The 19379-nt window shown below is 43.9% G+C and overlaps 1 protein-coding gene across 1 annotated transcript in view; it reads right to left on the bottom strand.

Annotated features, from left to right (window-relative positions):
• Positions 1 to 19379, bottom strand: part of lamb4 (laminin, beta 4) — a 51727-nt gene that overhangs the window by 7007 nt on the left and 25341 nt on the right. Inside the window, exons 6-28 of the mRNA XM_073471704.1 lie at positions 18937 to 19125; positions 18217 to 18280; positions 17886 to 18100; positions 17196 to 17316; positions 16819 to 17007; positions 16315 to 16470; positions 16062 to 16165; positions 15616 to 15695; positions 13971 to 14157; positions 13504 to 13632; positions 13200 to 13385; positions 12293 to 12405; positions 10430 to 10550; positions 9971 to 10151; positions 8387 to 8530; positions 8061 to 8292; positions 7545 to 7702; positions 6053 to 6277; positions 4870 to 5087; positions 3510 to 3606; positions 3070 to 3439; positions 2169 to 2329; positions 1237 to 1439 (exon numbers count right to left, since the gene is read on the bottom strand). Of these exons, the coding sequence (XP_073327805.1) occupies positions 1237 to 1439; positions 2169 to 2329; positions 3070 to 3439; positions 3510 to 3606; positions 4870 to 5087; positions 6053 to 6277; positions 7545 to 7702; positions 8061 to 8292; positions 8387 to 8530; positions 9971 to 10151; positions 10430 to 10550; positions 12293 to 12405; positions 13200 to 13385; positions 13504 to 13632; positions 13971 to 14157; positions 15616 to 15695; positions 16062 to 16165; positions 16315 to 16470; positions 16819 to 17007; positions 17196 to 17316; positions 17886 to 18100; positions 18217 to 18280; positions 18937 to 19125 (3843 nt within the window). The remainder of the gene's footprint in view (positions 1 to 1236; positions 1440 to 2168; positions 2330 to 3069; positions 3440 to 3509; positions 3607 to 4869; positions 5088 to 6052; positions 6278 to 7544; positions 7703 to 8060; positions 8293 to 8386; positions 8531 to 9970; positions 10152 to 10429; positions 10551 to 12292; positions 12406 to 13199; positions 13386 to 13503; positions 13633 to 13970; positions 14158 to 15615; positions 15696 to 16061; positions 16166 to 16314; positions 16471 to 16818; positions 17008 to 17195; positions 17317 to 17885; positions 18101 to 18216; positions 18281 to 18936; positions 19126 to 19379) is intronic.

The following is a 19379-nucleotide window of genomic DNA, read 5'->3' as shown; positions in this document are numbered from 1 at the left end:
CAGACCACCACACAGACCTGCATCAGACCACAACACAGACTACAACACAGACCTGCATCAGACCACAACACAGACCTGCATCTGACCACAACACAGACCTGCATCAGACCACAACACAGACCTGAATCAGACCACAACAAAGACCTGAATCAGATCACCACACAGACCTGAATCAGACCACAACACAGACCTGCATCAGACCACCACACAGACCTGCATCAGACCACAACACAGACCTGAATCAGACCACAACAAAGACCTGAATCAGATCACCACACAGACCTGAATCAGACCACAACACAGACCTGCATCAGACCACCACACAGACCTGCATCAGACCACAACACAGACCTGCATCAGACCACAACACAGACCTGCATCAGACCACCACACAGACCTGCATCAGACCACAACACAGACCTGAATCAGACCACAACAAAGACCTGAATCAGACCACCACACTGACCTGCATCAGACCACAACACAGACCTGCATCTGACCACAACACAGACCTGCATCAGACCACCACACTGACCTGCATCAGACCACAACACAGACCTGCATCTGACCACAACACAGACCTGCATCAGACCACCACACAGACCTGCTTCAGACCACAACAAAGACCTGAATCAGACCACCACACAGACCTGCATCAGACCACCACACAGACCTGCATCAGACCACAACACAGACCTGCATCTGACCACAACACAGACCTGCATCAGACCACAACACAGACCTGAATCAGACCACAACAAAGACCTGAATCAGACCACCACACTACCTGCATCAGACCACAACACAGACCTGCATCTGACCACAACATAGACCTGCATCAGACCACAACACAGACCTGCATCAGACCACAACACAGACCTGAATCAGACCACAACACAGACCTGCATCGGACCACAACACAGACCTGCATCAGACCACCACACAGACCTGCATCAGACCACAACACAGACCTGCATCAGACCACAACACAGACCTGAATCAGACCACCACACTGACCTGCATCAGACCACAACACAGACCTGCATCAGACCACAACACAGACCTGAATCAGACCACAACACAGATCTGCATCAGACCACAGGTGCCTCATTGACCTCATTGACCAATCATGTGTGATCAATATTCACTGACCTCATATAATGATGACTGATCATTTTCTAATTGATCATTTTATGGTTATTGGTCATTTCATGAGGTCACATGGTTCATACTGACCTTTCGGTTAAGGTCAACCACGCTGAGCTCTTTGACCTTCTTCTCCAGCGGTGCCAGGTCTCCTCTGCTGCTGCACATGCTCAGTTTGTGTTTGACTTCCTGTCTGGTGTCCATGGAAACCTCCACAGCTTTGTTAGCATTTCTCACTCTCTTCTCGTCGGACATGAAGGCTCTATGAAGCTTCTGGATCTCATCCAGCAGCTCTACGACGGGATCAGAGGACAGTTCAAACAAAAACCAAAGAAGAAGAAGTGGAGGTCGTACAGCAGCACAGTGGGTTCTGAGTGAAAGCCGTTAATCAACATTAATTAACAGATTAAAGACTTTCGTACAGAAAGTCTTTAATCTGTTAATTAATTCAGTTCAAGAGAATCTGAGCTTCTTCTTCAGTTTCTGATGTTTGAAAATAAAATGATGCTTCTGCGTTTCCAAAAGAATTCATCACTGAAGTCTTCAGCGGATCAAACAGCTTTTTAAAACGGGATTAAACTGAACTCTGAGCTCCGGTGCGTCCTGATCCTGAACATGACTTACGTTCATCTGACCGGACGTGAATCAGACTGCAGGAAGACCAGGAAACAGTGTGAGGTATAAACTGCAGCTAACAGGCTAACAGCAGTAAATTAAAGGTTAAATATGATATTTAGAATGACGTCACTCTTCCTTTATGTGTGCTCTGATCTGAACTTCTTTTGGGTGAGTGTGCATATTAGTGCATGTGAGTGTGCACGTGAGTGTGTATGTTAGTGCATGTGAGTCCCTCTCTGTCCTCCCTGCGTCTGTTTCAACATGGCAGAAAGAGAAACCTGCAGATTTGGACGTGGTTCATGACAAGAAGTGAACGTGTCATCTTGTTCCAGATAAAATGAGTCTGACAGCAGCATTCATAAACTTCTTTCTTTCAGTAAGTCTAAAGAACAACTTCTCTGTACCCTCCACGTCTTCATCTTCACTGTCCGGATCTTCAGACAATTTCTGCTTCAGGTTGTTCAGCAGCTTCTTGAACTCCAGACGAATGTTGTCCATTTCAGCGTTGAGGAGAGGAGACGGGTCGATCAGGATCACATTCGGGTCGATGGCGTCTTTAAGCTTCCTGTGAGGAAACATAAAAAATGTAAAGATTTTTATGTGTACTGCAGTCACACAAGAAGACATAACAGATAACCCAGTGATTATTTTATATAAGGGCATCAGGACAGGACAGACTCTGTCATTCAACAGAAGATCTGTCATCAGAACTCACTTCATCCTCATGACTTGTTGTTGATGTCGACCTTGTTTGCCGCTGGTTTATAATCGACTACAGATCCCTGCATACATTCCGCCTTTTATTCTAAATAAATCTGTCTGAAGTCTGACTGAAACTGAAAGCAACACAAAGAAGTTTCAACATCTGAACAGGTACACGTTGAACTGAAATGGACTTGAATGAAATGTGATCGGTGTTTGTCGAGTCTACAATCTGTCATTTGATTGGTGCAATTTTTGTGTGGGCGGGCACTAATACTTTGTTGTATGACTTCAGTTGGAGCAGATCCACAGGTGTTTGTCTCTTTCAATGTAAACACGGCGGCAGCAGCAGAGGGAGGCAGCCGTTACAGGAGCTGATGTTACTGATCTGAGTTCAGTGAATGATGCACATCTTCAACAGCAGAGAACTGACGGATCAATGAGGACGATCATCAACATCCCAGTCTGACCATATTGATAATCACTTCCTCTGTTTAGAGGAACAACGAGCTGTGTTCAGCTGCGTGATGAGATTATAACTGAATGTGTTGATCAGATCTCAGAATGAACTCAGTTCTTAACGCTCATATCTGCAGAACTCACCCGATCATCGCACACAGTTTCTCCACCTTCTCCACCTTTGGCAGGGAGAGTCCCGTCAGGTTGGAGAGGCTGTCAAGCTTGGAGTGCATCTCCAGCATCACTTGTCGTCGGCGACTGTCTCCAGGCTGCAGGTCGTCGCTGTGGCGAGGGATGAAGGTTCTCATCATTAGGGCAGCTCGCTGGACGTCGGTAACGTCTTCGGCCCAGAGGGCGGTGCAGGGGTGGCACTGCTCGCAGGCTGGAAACATCGAGTCGTAACCGGGGGCGCACTCGTCACAGAAAATACCTGTGACTCCGATCCGACAGATACACTCGCCAGTTTCTGGGTCACATGATGGACGCTCGGTTCCCTCCATGTTACAGTCACAAGCTGAGAACAAGATGTGAATTTATTGACAACAACCTTAAATTATGTGTTATGTGTTTGTGTCTTCACTCACAGATACACTGCAGGTCAGGATTCCCAAAGTGATTCTCTCCACATTCATCACATTGTCTTCCTCCAAATTCAGAACGACACAGACACTGTCCCGTCACCTGAACACATCACGGCTTCAATCAATAATTGTTTTATCATCAACTGTTCATCCACTTATTTTACAGTGTGTCTCTGTCACGTCTTTCTTTTGTCTCTTACTCTGAAACACTGATCTGGAAATACACTTTATACTAAAAAATAAACAAATGACTGATGAAGGATCAAACTTTAATCCCTTAAAGCAACATTATGGAGGCAATCAAAACCACCAACAGTTTCACACCGCTGTCATACTGAGGTGACGCTAACGTAACTGCTAACTGCTGCTAACTGTCTCACTATTTCACCTGGATTGTTGTGGTTTTGCAGAATGTAGCAGCGCAGGCTGTGGCGCGCTCTCTGACACTAGGTTGTTTTTCAGTCAGTTTTGTATTCGAGCTCACGTCTATCTGCACGGAAGTGACAGTCTGTCTGTCTGTCAGTCTGTAAGACTGTTTTGGTGGTTTAATGAGAAGTTTTTGAAGGGTCGGCCTGTTGGCGATATACAATAAAGGTTTTAAATTCCCCCACAACAGGTCTTGCTGGATGAATTGATCTTGAAAATAACTTTCAGGTGGGTGCTTTGTGTTGTTTCCTGTCTGTAATTACAGTTATGTTTTGTAGATTTTTACTTCACAGGAAACCACAAAAAATTTAAAAATAGTTAGCCATGCAATAAGTTGTGCTAGTGACAACTAGTTGACTCTCCCCTCTGCTCTGCTTTCTGCTAGCATTCCACACTGGTCCCCCGCACTCCAGATATGAAAATCAGTGGTAACTGTAAAGAAACTACCCAGATCAATGCAGACTGTACACCTGAGTCTGAGCCTGATAACTTCCTGTTAAGCCATCTTCTAACTTGAATGTTGATAAAATGATTTAATGGTAATTGTAATTTTCTTGGACAGGACAGATCAAATTCTGATGGTGAAACAGATCATTTCACTGCAGTTTACCCGCCATTTTACTGTTGCTTCTTTCACACTGTCAACTTATGGGAGAAAGTCTGTTTGGGCCCCAGTTCACAGTGCTGTTCCTGCTCAGGAGATCGTAAACTCTCAACTCCAACCGACATCATGCAAGAACAGGAGTTCAGTGCACAGAGTGCGCGTGACAGAGGCGCCGTTTGGCCTCTGTCAGAGGCGTTACAGGTCACTAACCCTTTTCTAAGGTAAAATGTTTCCATAGTTGCTTTAAAGTTAAACCTTCCAACGTGTTTCACTTTAATCTGAACACAGAAACTTTGGTTAATAAATGCATAACTCTGTGGGTGGAGGTCTCGCCTTGTTGCAGATGTTGGAGAAGGCATTAACAGGATCACAGCTGCATGGCTGACACCCCGACGCTCCGCCCAGGTTCCAGTATCCGTCCTCACACTCGTCACAAAGGACGCCCTCCACCCCAGTCCTGCAGGGACACTGTCCTGTCCTCAAATCACAGAAACAAGGACTCCCCAGAGGACACTGAGTCACTTCAGTCCCGCGCCGGTCACAGGAGCATTCTGGGAAACACACAGTATATTATATACATAATATTTCAGTTTTCTGTTTACTGTTGAGGTTGAAAGAAAGAAACTCCAGCTCTAGCTCCTGCTAGAGTCATCGGAGGCAAAGGGTTACACTGGCTGCTGATGTTTAAGATGATACAAGTGACAAGTGAGTCATATCACCCACAACAGGAGACCAGGACTCCATCCTGGAGCCAGGCCTCGGACGTAGGCTTGAGTCTGAACTATAAAAAAAGAAAGAGTTTCAACTCTCAGACAATGCATGCTGGGAAGTCTCCCCTCCCTTACAGAAACTTAACATACTAAGTAATCTGTGCTTCACATGATCATTGAACTGCACATTTCGTTTGATTAGTGCAAACAGCTCCTTTGATTTTCACTGGGAGAGGTTCAAAACATAAAAGAATAATTAATGACTGTTCAAAAGTAATACTGAATCTAAGTTTACAGTGTTGATGGTACCAAACACCTGTTCTGTACCGTCCCGTTTCACACTGCACACTGATCCAATACTAAGAGGTGGAGTTACAACACTGCAGCTCAGTGATTGGGCAGTGATCCAGCCTTTTCTCAAGTGAAGATGTTTCCTTATTGTAATAAACAACCACAGGTGTGTACTGTGTGTGTATTGGTCGAGCAAAAGAGAGAAAATGGTGGAGCGTAAGGAGTGAGTGGTCGAGCGAGAGTGAGCGAGTGGCAGAAACCAGACGTGAATGCGAGCTGAGCGGAGGACTGAAGGTCAGCAGCTCGTTACGGCTTCAGATCTCGTCTGTTGTTCCCAGCTGCTGGAAAACTGAAAGTGGTTGCCCCGGTAACAACCCCACCTACTGTCCACAGCAGACCTGGTGTTTAGGTGCAGTTACCACAGTTACGCAGGATTCAAGATGTACTGTACCTTTGGTGGAAACACATCTTCAGTGTGGCAGTAGAAAAGGACCTGGACCGCTACCTGTCTTTACCTTTGCAGTCCTGGTCCAGGGCGTTGCCGTAGTAACCAGGTTTGCAGTCTTGGCATCGTGGTCCAAATGTGTTGTGAAGGCAGCGCAGACATTCTCCCGTCAGGCCGTCGCAGGCGTTGCGGTCTCCCAGGTCGATGTTGTTGTTGCAGGGACACTCCTCACAGCTGGCACCTGGCAACGCCAGGTTGCCATAGAAACCAGGGCTGCATCTGTCGCAACGTAGACCTGAAAGAGTCATGAGGGGCCATTTTAACATGTCCATATGTTTAATGTGACTAAAGCACATATATAACCTGATGCTCTTCTGCCCTCTAACTCACCTGAACACTGACTCACTGAGCACTGACTCACTGAACACTGACTCACCTGAACACTGACTCAATGAGCACTGGTTCCACTGAACACTGACTCACCTGAACACTGACTCACTGAGCACTGACTCACTGCGCACTGACTCAATGAACACTGACTCACTGAACACTGACTCACTGAACACTGACTCACTGAACACTGACTCACTGCCCACTGACTCAATGAACACTGACTCACTGTGCACTGACTCACCTGAACACTGACTCAATGAACACTGACTCAATGAACACTGACTCACTGAACACCGACTCAATGAACACTGACTCACTGAACACTGACTCACCTGAACACTGACTCAATGAGCACTGGTTCCACTGAACACTGACTCACCTGAACACTGACTCACTGAACACTGACTCAATGAACACTGACTCACTGAACACCGACTCAATGAACACTGACTCAATGAACACTGACTCACCTGAACACTGACTCACTGAACACTGACTCACCTGAACACCGACTCAATGAACACTGACTCACCTGAACACTGACTCACTGAACACCGACTCAATGAACACTGACTCAATGAACACTGACTCACCTGAACACTGACTCACTGAACACTGACTCACCTGAACACCGACTCAATGAACACTGACTCACCTGAACACTGACTCAATGAGCACTGGTTCCACTGAACACTGACTCACCTGAACACTGACTCACTGAACACTGACTCACCTGAACACTGACTCACTTGAACACCGACTCAATGAACACCGACTCAATGAACACTGACTCACTGAACACTGACTCACCTGAACACTGACTCACTTGAACACCGACTCAATGAACACCGACTCAATGAACACTGACTCACTGAACACTGACTCACCTGAACACTGACTCACTGAACACTGACTCACTGAACACTGACTCACCTGAACACCGACTCAATGAACACTGACTCACTGAACACTGACTCACCTAAACACTGACTCAATGAGCACTGGTTCCACTGAACACTGACTCACCTGAACACTGACTCAATGAACACTGACTCACCTGAACACTGACTCACTGAACACTGACTCACCTGAACACCGACTCACTGAACACTGACTCATTCTAAGTGCATACAGACAGGTGAAAGGGTGAGATACAGGTAAACTCTTACCTGTATGCCCTTCCCTGCAGTTACAGGCCATACTGAGTGATTGTGGGTTGTGTTGGCAGGAAGTGGCAAAGAATCGTCCGCTGTTCTGAACGTCTGGACACTGGCAGGGCTGACAGGGCTGCCTGGAGACAGGGTTACCATAGTAACCATCCACACACCTGCAATAGCAACAGAGGTGTGTAATTAGAACCAGAACATGAACAGGATTCTGCCATGCTGCCTTTCATTGTGGCCAGCCTAAGGCACACCTGTGCAATATTCATGCTGTCTAATCAGCATCTTGATATGCCACACCTGTGAGGTGGGATGGATTATCTCGGCAAAGGAGAAGTGCTTATTTGTGAACACTATTTGAGAGAAATGGATCTTTTGTGTATATAGAAAATGTTTTAGATCTTTGAGTTCAGCTCATGAAAAATGGGAGCAAAAACAAAAGTGTTGCGTTTATATTTTTGTTCAGTGTATATATATATAAAAACCTGTCACAGTTTGGTCTGATGTATATGTATATATAACCTGTCACAGTTGGGTCCGGTGGCGTGCTCCCTGCAGTTCAGACACTCTCCGGTCTCTTCGTCACACTCCTCCGACAGTCCGTAACATTCACAGGCTCGACAGAACGGGAAACCCCAGAATCCCATCTGACAACGATCACAGCGTCGACCGGTTACCTCTGAACGACACGCACACTGACCTCTGATCTGATCGCACAGCTCCGACACTGAACCACGGGGGTCACACTCGCATGCTGCAAATACCACAGCAGAGAACAAATCAGCATGGACAGCTTTAAAAAAAAAGAATTCAAGTGTTTGTAGAATCGGGTTTTGAGAGTTTCTCACGTTTGCAGCCTCCGGGTCCAAATCCAAATGTCAGTGGTGCACAGGTATCACAACAACGGCCAATCACATTGGGTTTACATTGACAGAGTCCTCCCAGTTCACTGCAGTAAGGTCCGAGAGAGCCGACGACGTTACACCTGCAAGCTGACAAAAGGTACAAAGATGAGATGAAAATGGGAAAAAATACACAAAAGGATCAAAATAAAATTAGACACCATATGTTTAGAAACTAAATGTTAAAGTTACACAGAAATGCAGTGTTTTGTGTCCAGTTCAGTTGGAAACTTTTCTCAATGCGTGGAACTGAGAGAAGGTTCAGGTGTTGATGTGTTGAACAATTTTATTTTTTAAAAAGTATTTCATGTCTGGCTCGGAGTTGTACTTGTTTGGCTGTGAAAACCAAAGATGTCTTTTTCCAAACCGAAAAGAAAAGTGGATGATGAACACAAACAGTTTCGAGACAGGTGGATATCACAAAAGGTTCTGCCTGAAATGCACGGAAAAACTCGCTGTTCTAAATGAATATAATCTCAAGCGTCAGTACTCGACTAAACACGGAGAACAATATGAGAAGTACCAGGGAGACGAGAGGAAACAACGAGCCACGCAGCTACATAGAGGACTATCGTCTCAACAAGGTCTCTTCCATAAAGCGAAGGAGGACACTGATGCTGCAGGTGAAGAAAGTTATGTGGTGAGTGAATTAATCGCCAAAGTGGGAAAGCTATTCACTGAAGGGCCATTTCTGAAGGACTGCATGTTGCAAGTCGCTGATATTCTATGTCCAGAAAAGAAGATCTTGTTCAACAATATCTTTCTATCAGCAAACACAGCGGCACAACGGATTAACAAGTTATCAAGGGACATTTATGAACAGTTACAGAACAAAGCCCGAGTTTACTGCATACTCTGTGGCGCTTGATGAAAGCACAGACTGGACCGACAGTGTACAGCCATTTTCATCAGGTGTTTAATGACAAATTCCAGGTGACAGAAGAGCTGCTGAGTTTGGGTCAGTGCATGACCGGACCACAGCTAAGGATCTATTTCAGCAGCTATGCCGGGGCGATTGTGCGGGCTGGTTTGCCGTGAAACAGACTGGTAGGCATTACCACTGATGGAGCCCCGTCTGTGACAGGCAAAACAACAAACTGGTAGCGCTGGTACAAAGAAAGTTAGAGGAGGAAAAAGCCGAGCCGGCAGTTGTTCTGCACTGCATCATACATCAACAGGCACTGTGCAGCAAATGCTTGAAATTTGAACATGTCATGTCTGATGACCTGAAAAGAGGTTTAGAGCACCGCCGGTTCTCGGTCTTTTAGGAGAAATCGAGTTGGGGTATGGTGTTTAATTTACTGAGGTGCGTTGGCTCAGCAGGGGAAGTGTCTTAAAGAGATATTTTGAGTTAAAATTAATGGAATATGGCAGAGTGGATGTTCCCGAACTTGATGATCCAAAATAGATCATGGAAATTGCATTCCTAGTGGACAAGACACAGGAGCTAAACACCCTGAACCTGAAGCTGCAGGGCCCTGGTCAACTTATCACAGCGGCTTTATTGTGATTTCATCTTGAAGTACTTACGAGCTGCTCCGTTGTGGATTCGTGCCGACATGCTCTTCACGAGTCCCTCACAGACTTCTGGTAGTGACTCCTGGGGACTGAGCTCGGCAGCCAATCCAATGCAACGAAAGCTGCGGAAAGCGTCAAGGTCGCTCTGGGAGCAGAAATCTTGGACAGACTCAATACTGGGAATCAGAGCCATCTAAAAAATACAAGAGCAGATCATTTCAGAATGTGATGTTTGTTGGATTGACACTGTTGAATGTCTTGTTTTCTCTTCTTGTTTATGACATGAGAAATGTGATGAATGGTCTCAGAGTCACCACAGCAACCGCAACAGTAACTGCCCCTCCACATTCACTGCTTCAACACTGACACACCTGCTGAGCTATGATTGGACAGTTGCTGTTTGGGGGAGGGGTCTAGTAAACTGTCAGTCACTCTAATGAGTTTGAGTTGAACTGATGAAGACGTCCTCACCGAGTCGATCAGGATGTGTGAACTGGACGACTCGTCAGATCCGGGTTGTTTGTTAAAGACAATGTCCACAAAGTACTGACCGCCTGTGTTCAGGCACACAGGAGAGTCCAGAACAGCTCCTCTAGAAACAAACAACAACAACAGGAAATTATATGATGCGCAAGCCCAACTGGTTTAAGGTGTGGCCTTCTCTGATCACATATATGAAATATAATCAATAATCATTCCTACAAAATGACATAAATCTGTCTGTGCTTACCTGACGGCGACTTTTAGTGGTCAAATTAAATCTGTCAGTGGAGGTGGATTTGAATAAGTAGTTTTTGTGTCTAAAGGCTAATTTATGGTTGAACATGTGCACTGGTGTGTCAGGGCTGCTGATACAGCAGCACCCCAGAAAACACATCAACGTCTTTGGCTCACAGCTGTGTCTCTGGACCAGACAGAGTGTTTGTAGGGAGGGCTGCCTCTCCAAACACACTGAGCTTGAACACAGGAGTTGGTTTCAGCAGGTCAATGTTTGCCATTGGGCAGCCCCCCCTTCAGACATCTGGATTGACCGCTCTCTCTGACCCAGAGACACTCCAGCAGCCAGCCGGTCAGGAGGGACTGCAACAGTTGTAGTTACCAGGAACACTACAGGTCACAATCCCACCGCTCAGCACCAGAGGAGAAGCTGGAAAATACCAAGCTACCAAGCAAACCAAACACAGTTGTTACGGTCTGCGTCACTGTGACATGATGTTACATCTGTGAAAGTGCACGTCAGGCGACTCTACACAGAAGCATAAATCAAGCTTTAGTCTCAACAAACTACAGAGAAGGCAGAACAGAAAACGGCTGTATGAATTTTGAAACTGTGATAAATATTTAATCAGTGGTTCAAACATGTCCCAGTGTTCAGGGTTAGTGATGTGAATGAACAACCCTTAAAGAGTTAACTGGATTCATCAGCAGATGTGAACAGGTAGTCTTGTTTGGCAGCTAACACAGTTAGCACAGAGCACACAGCCACAGCACTGAGCAGTCACTGCCGGGCCGTGTCGCCAGTTCAGACTGAGGTACGTTTGTGATGGACATTGTAGTTTATCGCTATGGCAACGGCAGCACATGAAGATGCAGTGGTCTGTAGCTCCTCCAAATTATGCGACAATTAAAATGTTTTGACCGTTGGCTTCATTAGTGAAACACGTACTGCCTATGACAGAAACACTTTCATCATCACTGGAGAAGAAAGTGGCTGTTTTGAATTAAGAGCAGTGGACTTTGAGACCATCACGGCCTGTGGCGTCTTTGAACCATCCAACCTGATCGCCTGGACCGCCCCAGGGAGGAGGAGAGTCAGAATAAGAGCTGTGCAAATCCAGCTTGATTTAAGGCTGCTCCTGGCTAATGTCTGCTCACAGGAAAAGGAAATGGACAAAATGGGACTTCATGAACAACATGAAATCAGAGACGGTTGTAACCATGGAGACCCGTCTCCACCACAACATCAAGCTGTTGCACTCGACGGGCGGACCATGTTCTGAGCCAACAGAGTGCAGGACTACAGCTGGATGAGGAGAGGTGGACTTATCGATGCTTGGTGCTTACACAGTCAAAGTGGATGGACAGTGTTTCCCTGAGGACGACGAGGGTATGTTCGGACTGAAAACAGCCGGTCGTTACACAGAACACAGATGAAACCTGTTCCGGTTTGTCCAGTTTGAATAACTGATTGTTGAGTTTGAAGGTTTGTCACCAAAACACAGGTTTGAAACACAGACACACAGACTGGGTCAAACCAGGAAGTCCACACAAAGTCACAGAACCACAGACGTCATCTGGATTCATCCTCTCTGTTGTTCTCTGACGGCCTCTCACCTTGAGTTTCCAGTAAGGATCAGAGTTTTACTTCCTGTCGGGTCACTGCTGCAGCCGCCATCACCCAGCGACCCTGCAGTGATGCTGACTGAAGCCAGCCAATCAGACGGAGCCTGAAGAGGAAGATCAGGTGATGTTATAAAACAGGAATCGTTCAGGTAAACTTAAATTCACTTCAGTATTAAAACAACCATTTATTAATACATATAATGGATATATTTTATAAATAAAAGTTAAATGTATTATTATGATTTGAATTAAACGATAGTCATTAAGATACAACTTTAAAAGTAATTGTTAAGACAAACTAAGCTGAAGGTTGTTACGTTATAAAGACAGTTTTCTTGTTAAATGTCAATATATATTATATTATATATATTTGTTGATGAGCAGATGAACATCAGGTTGTAGTTTACTCTGGTGCAGTGATGGAATGTAACTAAGTACATTTAATGTACAATGTTGAGGTACTTGTACTTTACTTGAGTATTTCTATTTTCTACTTTCTACCTTCTACTTCCACTCCACTCCATTGTACTTTTGATAATTAAGTTCCCCTAGCCCTAATATCAGATACTTTAAGAATTTTACTCATATGGGTGACTTTCACTTTTACCAAAGTAATATTTTAACACCACATCTTTACTTTTTCTTGAGTCTGACTTTGAGTACTTTTACATCACTGCTCTGGTGCAGCTCCACCAAACTACTCATTAATAAACAGAAGATAAATACATTTTTCTATCAAAATAAAAAAATAACATCTGAAAAAGCTGTGGTCGGTAGAAACTTTATCAGTCAGTGTTAGCTTAGCAGTTAGCCTTCACAACATGAACCAGAACCAGGACCAGGACCAGGACCAGGATCAGGACCAAGACTAGATGAGATCACTGACAGTTCTCCTTACCTCGGGCTCGTAACGAATCACCAGCTGGTAATCCATCGATGATGGGAGATTGTCCACAGTGAACCTAAGCCCTACCCCCTCCAACACTCTGACCAATCCCAGGCCGGTCCAGGTGACCGGCTGATCAGCTGTTCTCTGACGGGGAATAATCTGCAGGGCGTGACCCGGGTCCAGAGGGATGCTGCTCTGCTGCAGGATGGAAACAAAGAACAGTGATACTCTGATCTGATTGGCTGAAAGGTCAGACAGAGGTGCCTCATTGGTCCGAACAAAAGTGTAACAGGAAATAAGTCAGATGTCCCACCTGTCCCTGTCTCCTGCGACGGGCGCGTCGAGTGCGCCGAACCAAAACGACTCGTCCGTTAGTGAACTTAAAGTCGTAACCCTGCTGTCTGAAGTACTGCTCACACTTTGGTAACACCGCCGGATTCAACTGCAGATGAGGTACACACAAATACTACAGTAAAATACACATGAATACTACAATTAAAATACACACAACTACTACAATTAAAATACACACAACTACTACGATTAAAATACACATAATACTACAATTAAAATACACACAAATACTACAAAAAAATACACATGAATACTACAATTAAAATACACACAACTACCACGATTAAAATACACATGAATACTACAATTAAAATACACACAAACACTACAATAAAATACAGACAAATACTACAATAAAATACACATGAATACTGTGAGTACACACAGATAGTATTTCTAATCCCCCAGAGTGTCATATTTACACACCAAAGAAGAAGAAGAAGGAGGAGTCGGAGGAGGAGAAGAAGAAGCTCCTCCATGCAGCGGAGCGGCGAGTTCCGCCTCATACAGGAAATAGTCCAGCGGAGGCAGGAAGTGGCCAGGGGCGGGGTCAGAGCAGCGCCGACCCACCATGTTGGGTAAACAGTGACACTGTCCGTCTTCTGGAGAACACCTTAAGAGACAGGAAGTCAAATAAAATGTGACAAAAGAAGAGACAGGAAGTCAACACTTCAGCTGCTTTCAGTCTCGTCTAATTAAGCAACTGATCAGAAATCAGATTGTGTCGACTCAGTGAGAACTTTAACTGACTCTTAGTCACAAAGATCAATAATAACCCTTTTCCACTGGTCAAAAATCCCACTTAAACCCGCTACGATCAGGCTTTCGTGTGCAATGGCAATGTGTTAACACTGCATTTACACCCGGGTCAGTTGACTCTGCAGTAGACCCGGGTGAAAACGTTAAATTGGGTTAACTAACCCTGCCGCACAAGTGATGGCGCATTATTATCATCCGGTGGTCGCGCATAAATAAGGAAGAAATTTGTGATGCGGTCTATTGAAGGACGTTTTATTACTGGACACAGTGTTGGAGGCGGAGCCCGTTCATTCCTATGAAAGCTGCTCAGTGGTTCTAAGTGCTGTATCATAGTCAACTGGACTTGTTTCAGTTTGTTGAAGACGTTTCACCTCTAATCCAAGAGCCTGCAACTCCCCTCCAGTTAGTTAGAACTGATTCTAACTAACTGGAGGGGAGTTGCAGGCTTTTAAAGTTTTTAAGTGAAGTTTTGAAGCCAAAAAAGTTCAACTTCCCGCTGTGAAAATACTTGGATCGCCAACCGCCAACTGTTATTGGACCGAATGGCTCAAATTGTGACAGGGAAATTTCGTGGGGGTTTTGATACTCAAAATAGTTTATCCACAGTTTTACAGACGCTTCTTTCACAAGGGGTCTGTTGTTGTTTTCTCTTCTGTTACAACTGTTTCTGGTGCATTTGTGACGTGAAACGTGACGTCAGTGACGTACAACGCTTCAGATAACAATCACAGACCACAGAAGTGGGAATGGGGTCAATAGGCGATTTTTAGTAGGTGTACCCGTGTTTAAAAAAAACCTGTGTAGACCCACTAATGTTGGTGTTAATTTAATTTATAACATTTTTTGCGGATTCATCCCAGTTCAAACCTCGTTTCTTTTGCCTTGGTAACTGAAGGTGTTGAGACTAACATCAGACTTTTCCGTCCAATCACATGAGCAGGAGCCCACAGTGTGTATTCAGTCATGTATAAAGACTTAAATACAATTAAAAAAAACATGTAAATTGTTGAGTTGTTCACTTATTATTCACTGTTTGTCATCTCTTTTATTTCCTGTAAAATCCATAACAAAACCTGAAACACGATGTTGAAATAAAGTTTATTATTATTTGTCATTTATTTTATGACATGTGTGACGTCTCTTTCTGTTCAAGTGTTACTATGTGGAGTTTGTCTTTATTTGATCGATGGCATCGTGTCGTAAACACTCAGTGGTCAGTAGAAATAAACTCACCTGACCTTCATCATCAGCTGCTCTTCAATATGTCACTAATGAACACCAGACTGTAAATACTTTAAAAGCAGAAACATACGTGTTGCTGCGAGCTCCGCCGATATCACAGTCGCAGGGTGAACATCTGAACACAGAGTTTCCCAAACCCCAGAAACCCTCCTGCCAGAAAACAGACAGAGACATCACTGTTATTTCTTGTTTCTCTGACTGAATATGTGTTTGTATTTTTGCTTGTAATTCTCTGTTTCATTGGTTTTCATTTGTTCTCTGACATGATGACAAATGTCCATCTTGGACATTGGGAGATCTGTGACATGAATTCTGGTCTCCATCCACCATTCAGACCACCTTTGTTAACTAAAAAACTTTATTGACACTGAAAAATGTGATGTCAGTCATGATGTCAGTCATGATGTCAGGATCGTAACAGGGTCAGGATCGTAACGAGGTCAGTATCATAACGAGGTCAGGATCATAATGAAGTCAGGATCGTAATGAGGTCATTAATTCATGGATGAATCTTACCAGACATCGATCACACAGCGGTCCAGTTGCCAAAAGGTCGCATTCACAACTTCCGGTCAGCTGATCACATGACCCGACACTTCCCAAACCATGACACCTGCATGCTGAAGAACATTCACACAGTGAATAAACCTTTATCAACATCTCTATAAGAAGAATCAAAGCGGCAGCTTCGTCTACAAACAGATGCTGTTAGTTTATAAGAAGTTGAAGCAAGATAGCGAATATGAAGTCAAATGAATGTTTTTTCTACCCTGACAGCCGGCCGGGTCGTCCTGTCTCAGATTGAAGAAGCCATGTTTGCAGCGATCGCAGCGTTGACCATCAACGTTTTCTTTACACACACATCGACCGCTCAGAGCGTCACACAGCCCACCGCCCTGAGAACCAGCCGGGTCGCAGTCACATGCTGAAACATTGGAAAATGTAAAAATGTATCTGACCTCAGGATCAACAAAGACTTTCAAAGAAAGTTCATAACTTCTGATCTGGACCAACATCTCTGTGACATCATGTCAGTCTGAATATGACCAATCAACTAAAGACAAAGACAAATCCACAAAGTCACGACCGCATAGAAGATGGACGGACAGCAGACATTAGGACAGAAGACATGAGGACAGAAGACACACGGACAGCAGACATTAAGGGACAACAGACATTAAGGGACAGCAGACATGAGGACTACAATAGAAACAGAAAAGAAAAACTGTGTCATCATGAACAAACATCAGAGTCAATAAGTGCAGCAGCGTACGTCTGCAGGCGTGCGGGTCGTCCACCGCTCTCTGTGGGTCCTGATACAGAAAAGGTCGACAGCGTTCACACTGAGGCCCTGTCCTGTCATGGTGGCAGTCATCACACACGCCACCGCTCACACCGCCTGTCGCTTCGAATCGAGCGGCATCAAAGTGACATGAGTCCGAGTGACCGTGACAGTTACATCCTGAGAGAGACACCAAACACCAGAAGACATTTACAAACTAACACATGGTTAATCAATTATTAACAAACAATTCAAACTGAAGATTGATGTGATGAATAAGAGTTATTTTTTACACAAACTGGAGATGGAATAAAACTGAACTGTATGTTAATGTTTTTATCAACATAAAGATTAAATCATTTTTTTACTCCTGCAGATGTCGGCTGTGTTTTCTCCTCCCGGCCTCCAGGGGGAGTCATGGTGAAAGTCCCGACATCTCTCACAGTTCTCTCCAGCTGTGTTGTGCCAACAGACACATCGACCATGAACCTGAAGAACAGAAGAAAAAAAACTTTACCTGCAGAAACATCCTGACAAATCATGTGTGGACTTGCTCATACATTCACAGTTTGATAGAATCATTCATCTCTGTCCTCGTGTCTGAACTGTTACAACTACGATGCAAGTTTGATTTTAGATTCAAATCTGAGAAAAGACATCCCAGAATGTTTGATTCTGAAGTTATTCTGACGGTAGTGAAAATCAATATTTAAAGAATGTTGTATGTAAAACATTGAAAAATGATTAAAAACAGACTCAAACTCCTGACCAGGAAACATCCAATATGTGACAGGTTTCATTTAAAACATTTTAAATTACAGACTCTTCAACCAGTAGATGTGTTTAAATTAGTATCAAAATGTAAGGTTATGTGTTTAATGCAGTGTGTCAGTCTGTATTTATCTATATATTTATCCATTCTGACAGAAGATCCCTGCAGAATCTGAAGGCAGAAGGACACAAACTGTTTAATTACATCTTAATATCAAACAGCTCAGGACACAGCAGGTCTGATTCAAACCAGTCCAGAACTGATCTGGACCACTTCTGGTCCATACCATGCCAGTCTGGGTGAAGACGTCACCCCGTCCTCGGTCCACAGGTGTACACTGGCTGGCGTGTCCATTACAGAAACAGCTGCCTCGGACCACCATGTTGTAAAGAGCGTAGTAATATTTGTCCTGAGGGTTCCTGCGTCTTCGACCGAGCAGAGTGTCGCCCAGCGTGAAAAGACGAGTGAAGTTAATCCGAATATTTGTCAAGGTGATTAGATCTGAGGAAGAAATCATGTTGGAATAACTGATATGTTCTTTCTGTCTGATATAAACATGCCTGTAACATTGTCATAGTGAAGTCAGTGGTGACTCTCTATGTGAGCAAAATTCTCACCTTGGATGTTGGGTGCATACGGGTTTTCTATGTCAAAAATGGGGTCCAAAGCTTTCAGCACCACCTGGGGGACGAATAGAATAAAACATCTTGAGTAAAAAAAGGTTTATGAAAACAAACAAACAGACTAAGATAAAGATGAAGATGTTAAAGATGGAGGTGTTAAATATGAAGATGTTAAAGATGGAAGATGTTAAAGATGGAAGATGTTAAAGATGGAAGATGTTAAAGATGAAGATGTTAAATATGAAGATGTTAAAGATGGAAGATGTTAAAGATGAAGATGTTAAAGATGGAAGATGTTAAAGATGAAGATGTTAAAGATGGAAGATGTTAAAGATGGAAGATGTTAAAGATGAAGATGTCAACATACGTGTCTCTAATTTTGTCTTTTTTCTTTTCAAAAAGTAGAAAATAAATATGCAGTTACTTTTTAGTCTCATATCATCATCATGTAACTGCCCAGATTTATCTGGGACCTGCTGAGGGCTCCTGACCCTCAGGTGGGGAACCTCAGGACTATATTATTTTTAATTACCTTGATGTTTGAATGTGATGATTGATATATTTATCTCTGGATTCTGGTTGGTAACGAATCACTGCGATGTCATGAATTCATGTTTCATGTCTCTGTGTGTAAATATGTTCATGAGTGTTGTGTGTATGTATATTCTGTGTGTGTGTAAAGAAAGTTGAGTTGAGTTGAGTTGAAAGTGTTACCTCTCCATCAGTGGACGGCTCTGATCCGGAGTATCTGCTGTCACAGATGACATCATCGATGCTGTCAGCCGGTTGGTTGGACACTGAAGGGAAATGAAGCGAACAATCTTCTGCGAAAAAACGAAAAACTTTCCAACTTTGTCCAAAATCCTTCGAACGCTCGACCAACATGGCTGCTGGACGAAAACTCTGCAGAGCAGGAAGTGACATCACAGAAAAGTTCAAGCGCACTGACCCTGTGGTGTGTTTTGTTATACTTTAAACTTATGTACATATAGACATATACTGTATAGATTCACACCACTTAAAAATGTTCAGATTTGCCTGAATTATCTGATTTAATGGGACACTGAATTAATGTTTGATGTTTTCCACCTAACAAAAATACAACTGGGATACAACTGCTAAATAATGTCCAAGTACAATGTCAATACTAGGGAAAT

The sequence above is a fragment of the Pagrus major genome, chromosome 8, assembly GCF_040436345.1.
Source record: "Pagrus major chromosome 8, Pma_NU_1.0".
Lineage (NCBI taxonomy): Eukaryota > Metazoa > Chordata > Actinopteri > Spariformes > Sparidae > Pagrus > Pagrus major.
This window is presented reverse-complemented; position numbering and strand designations above follow the sequence as displayed.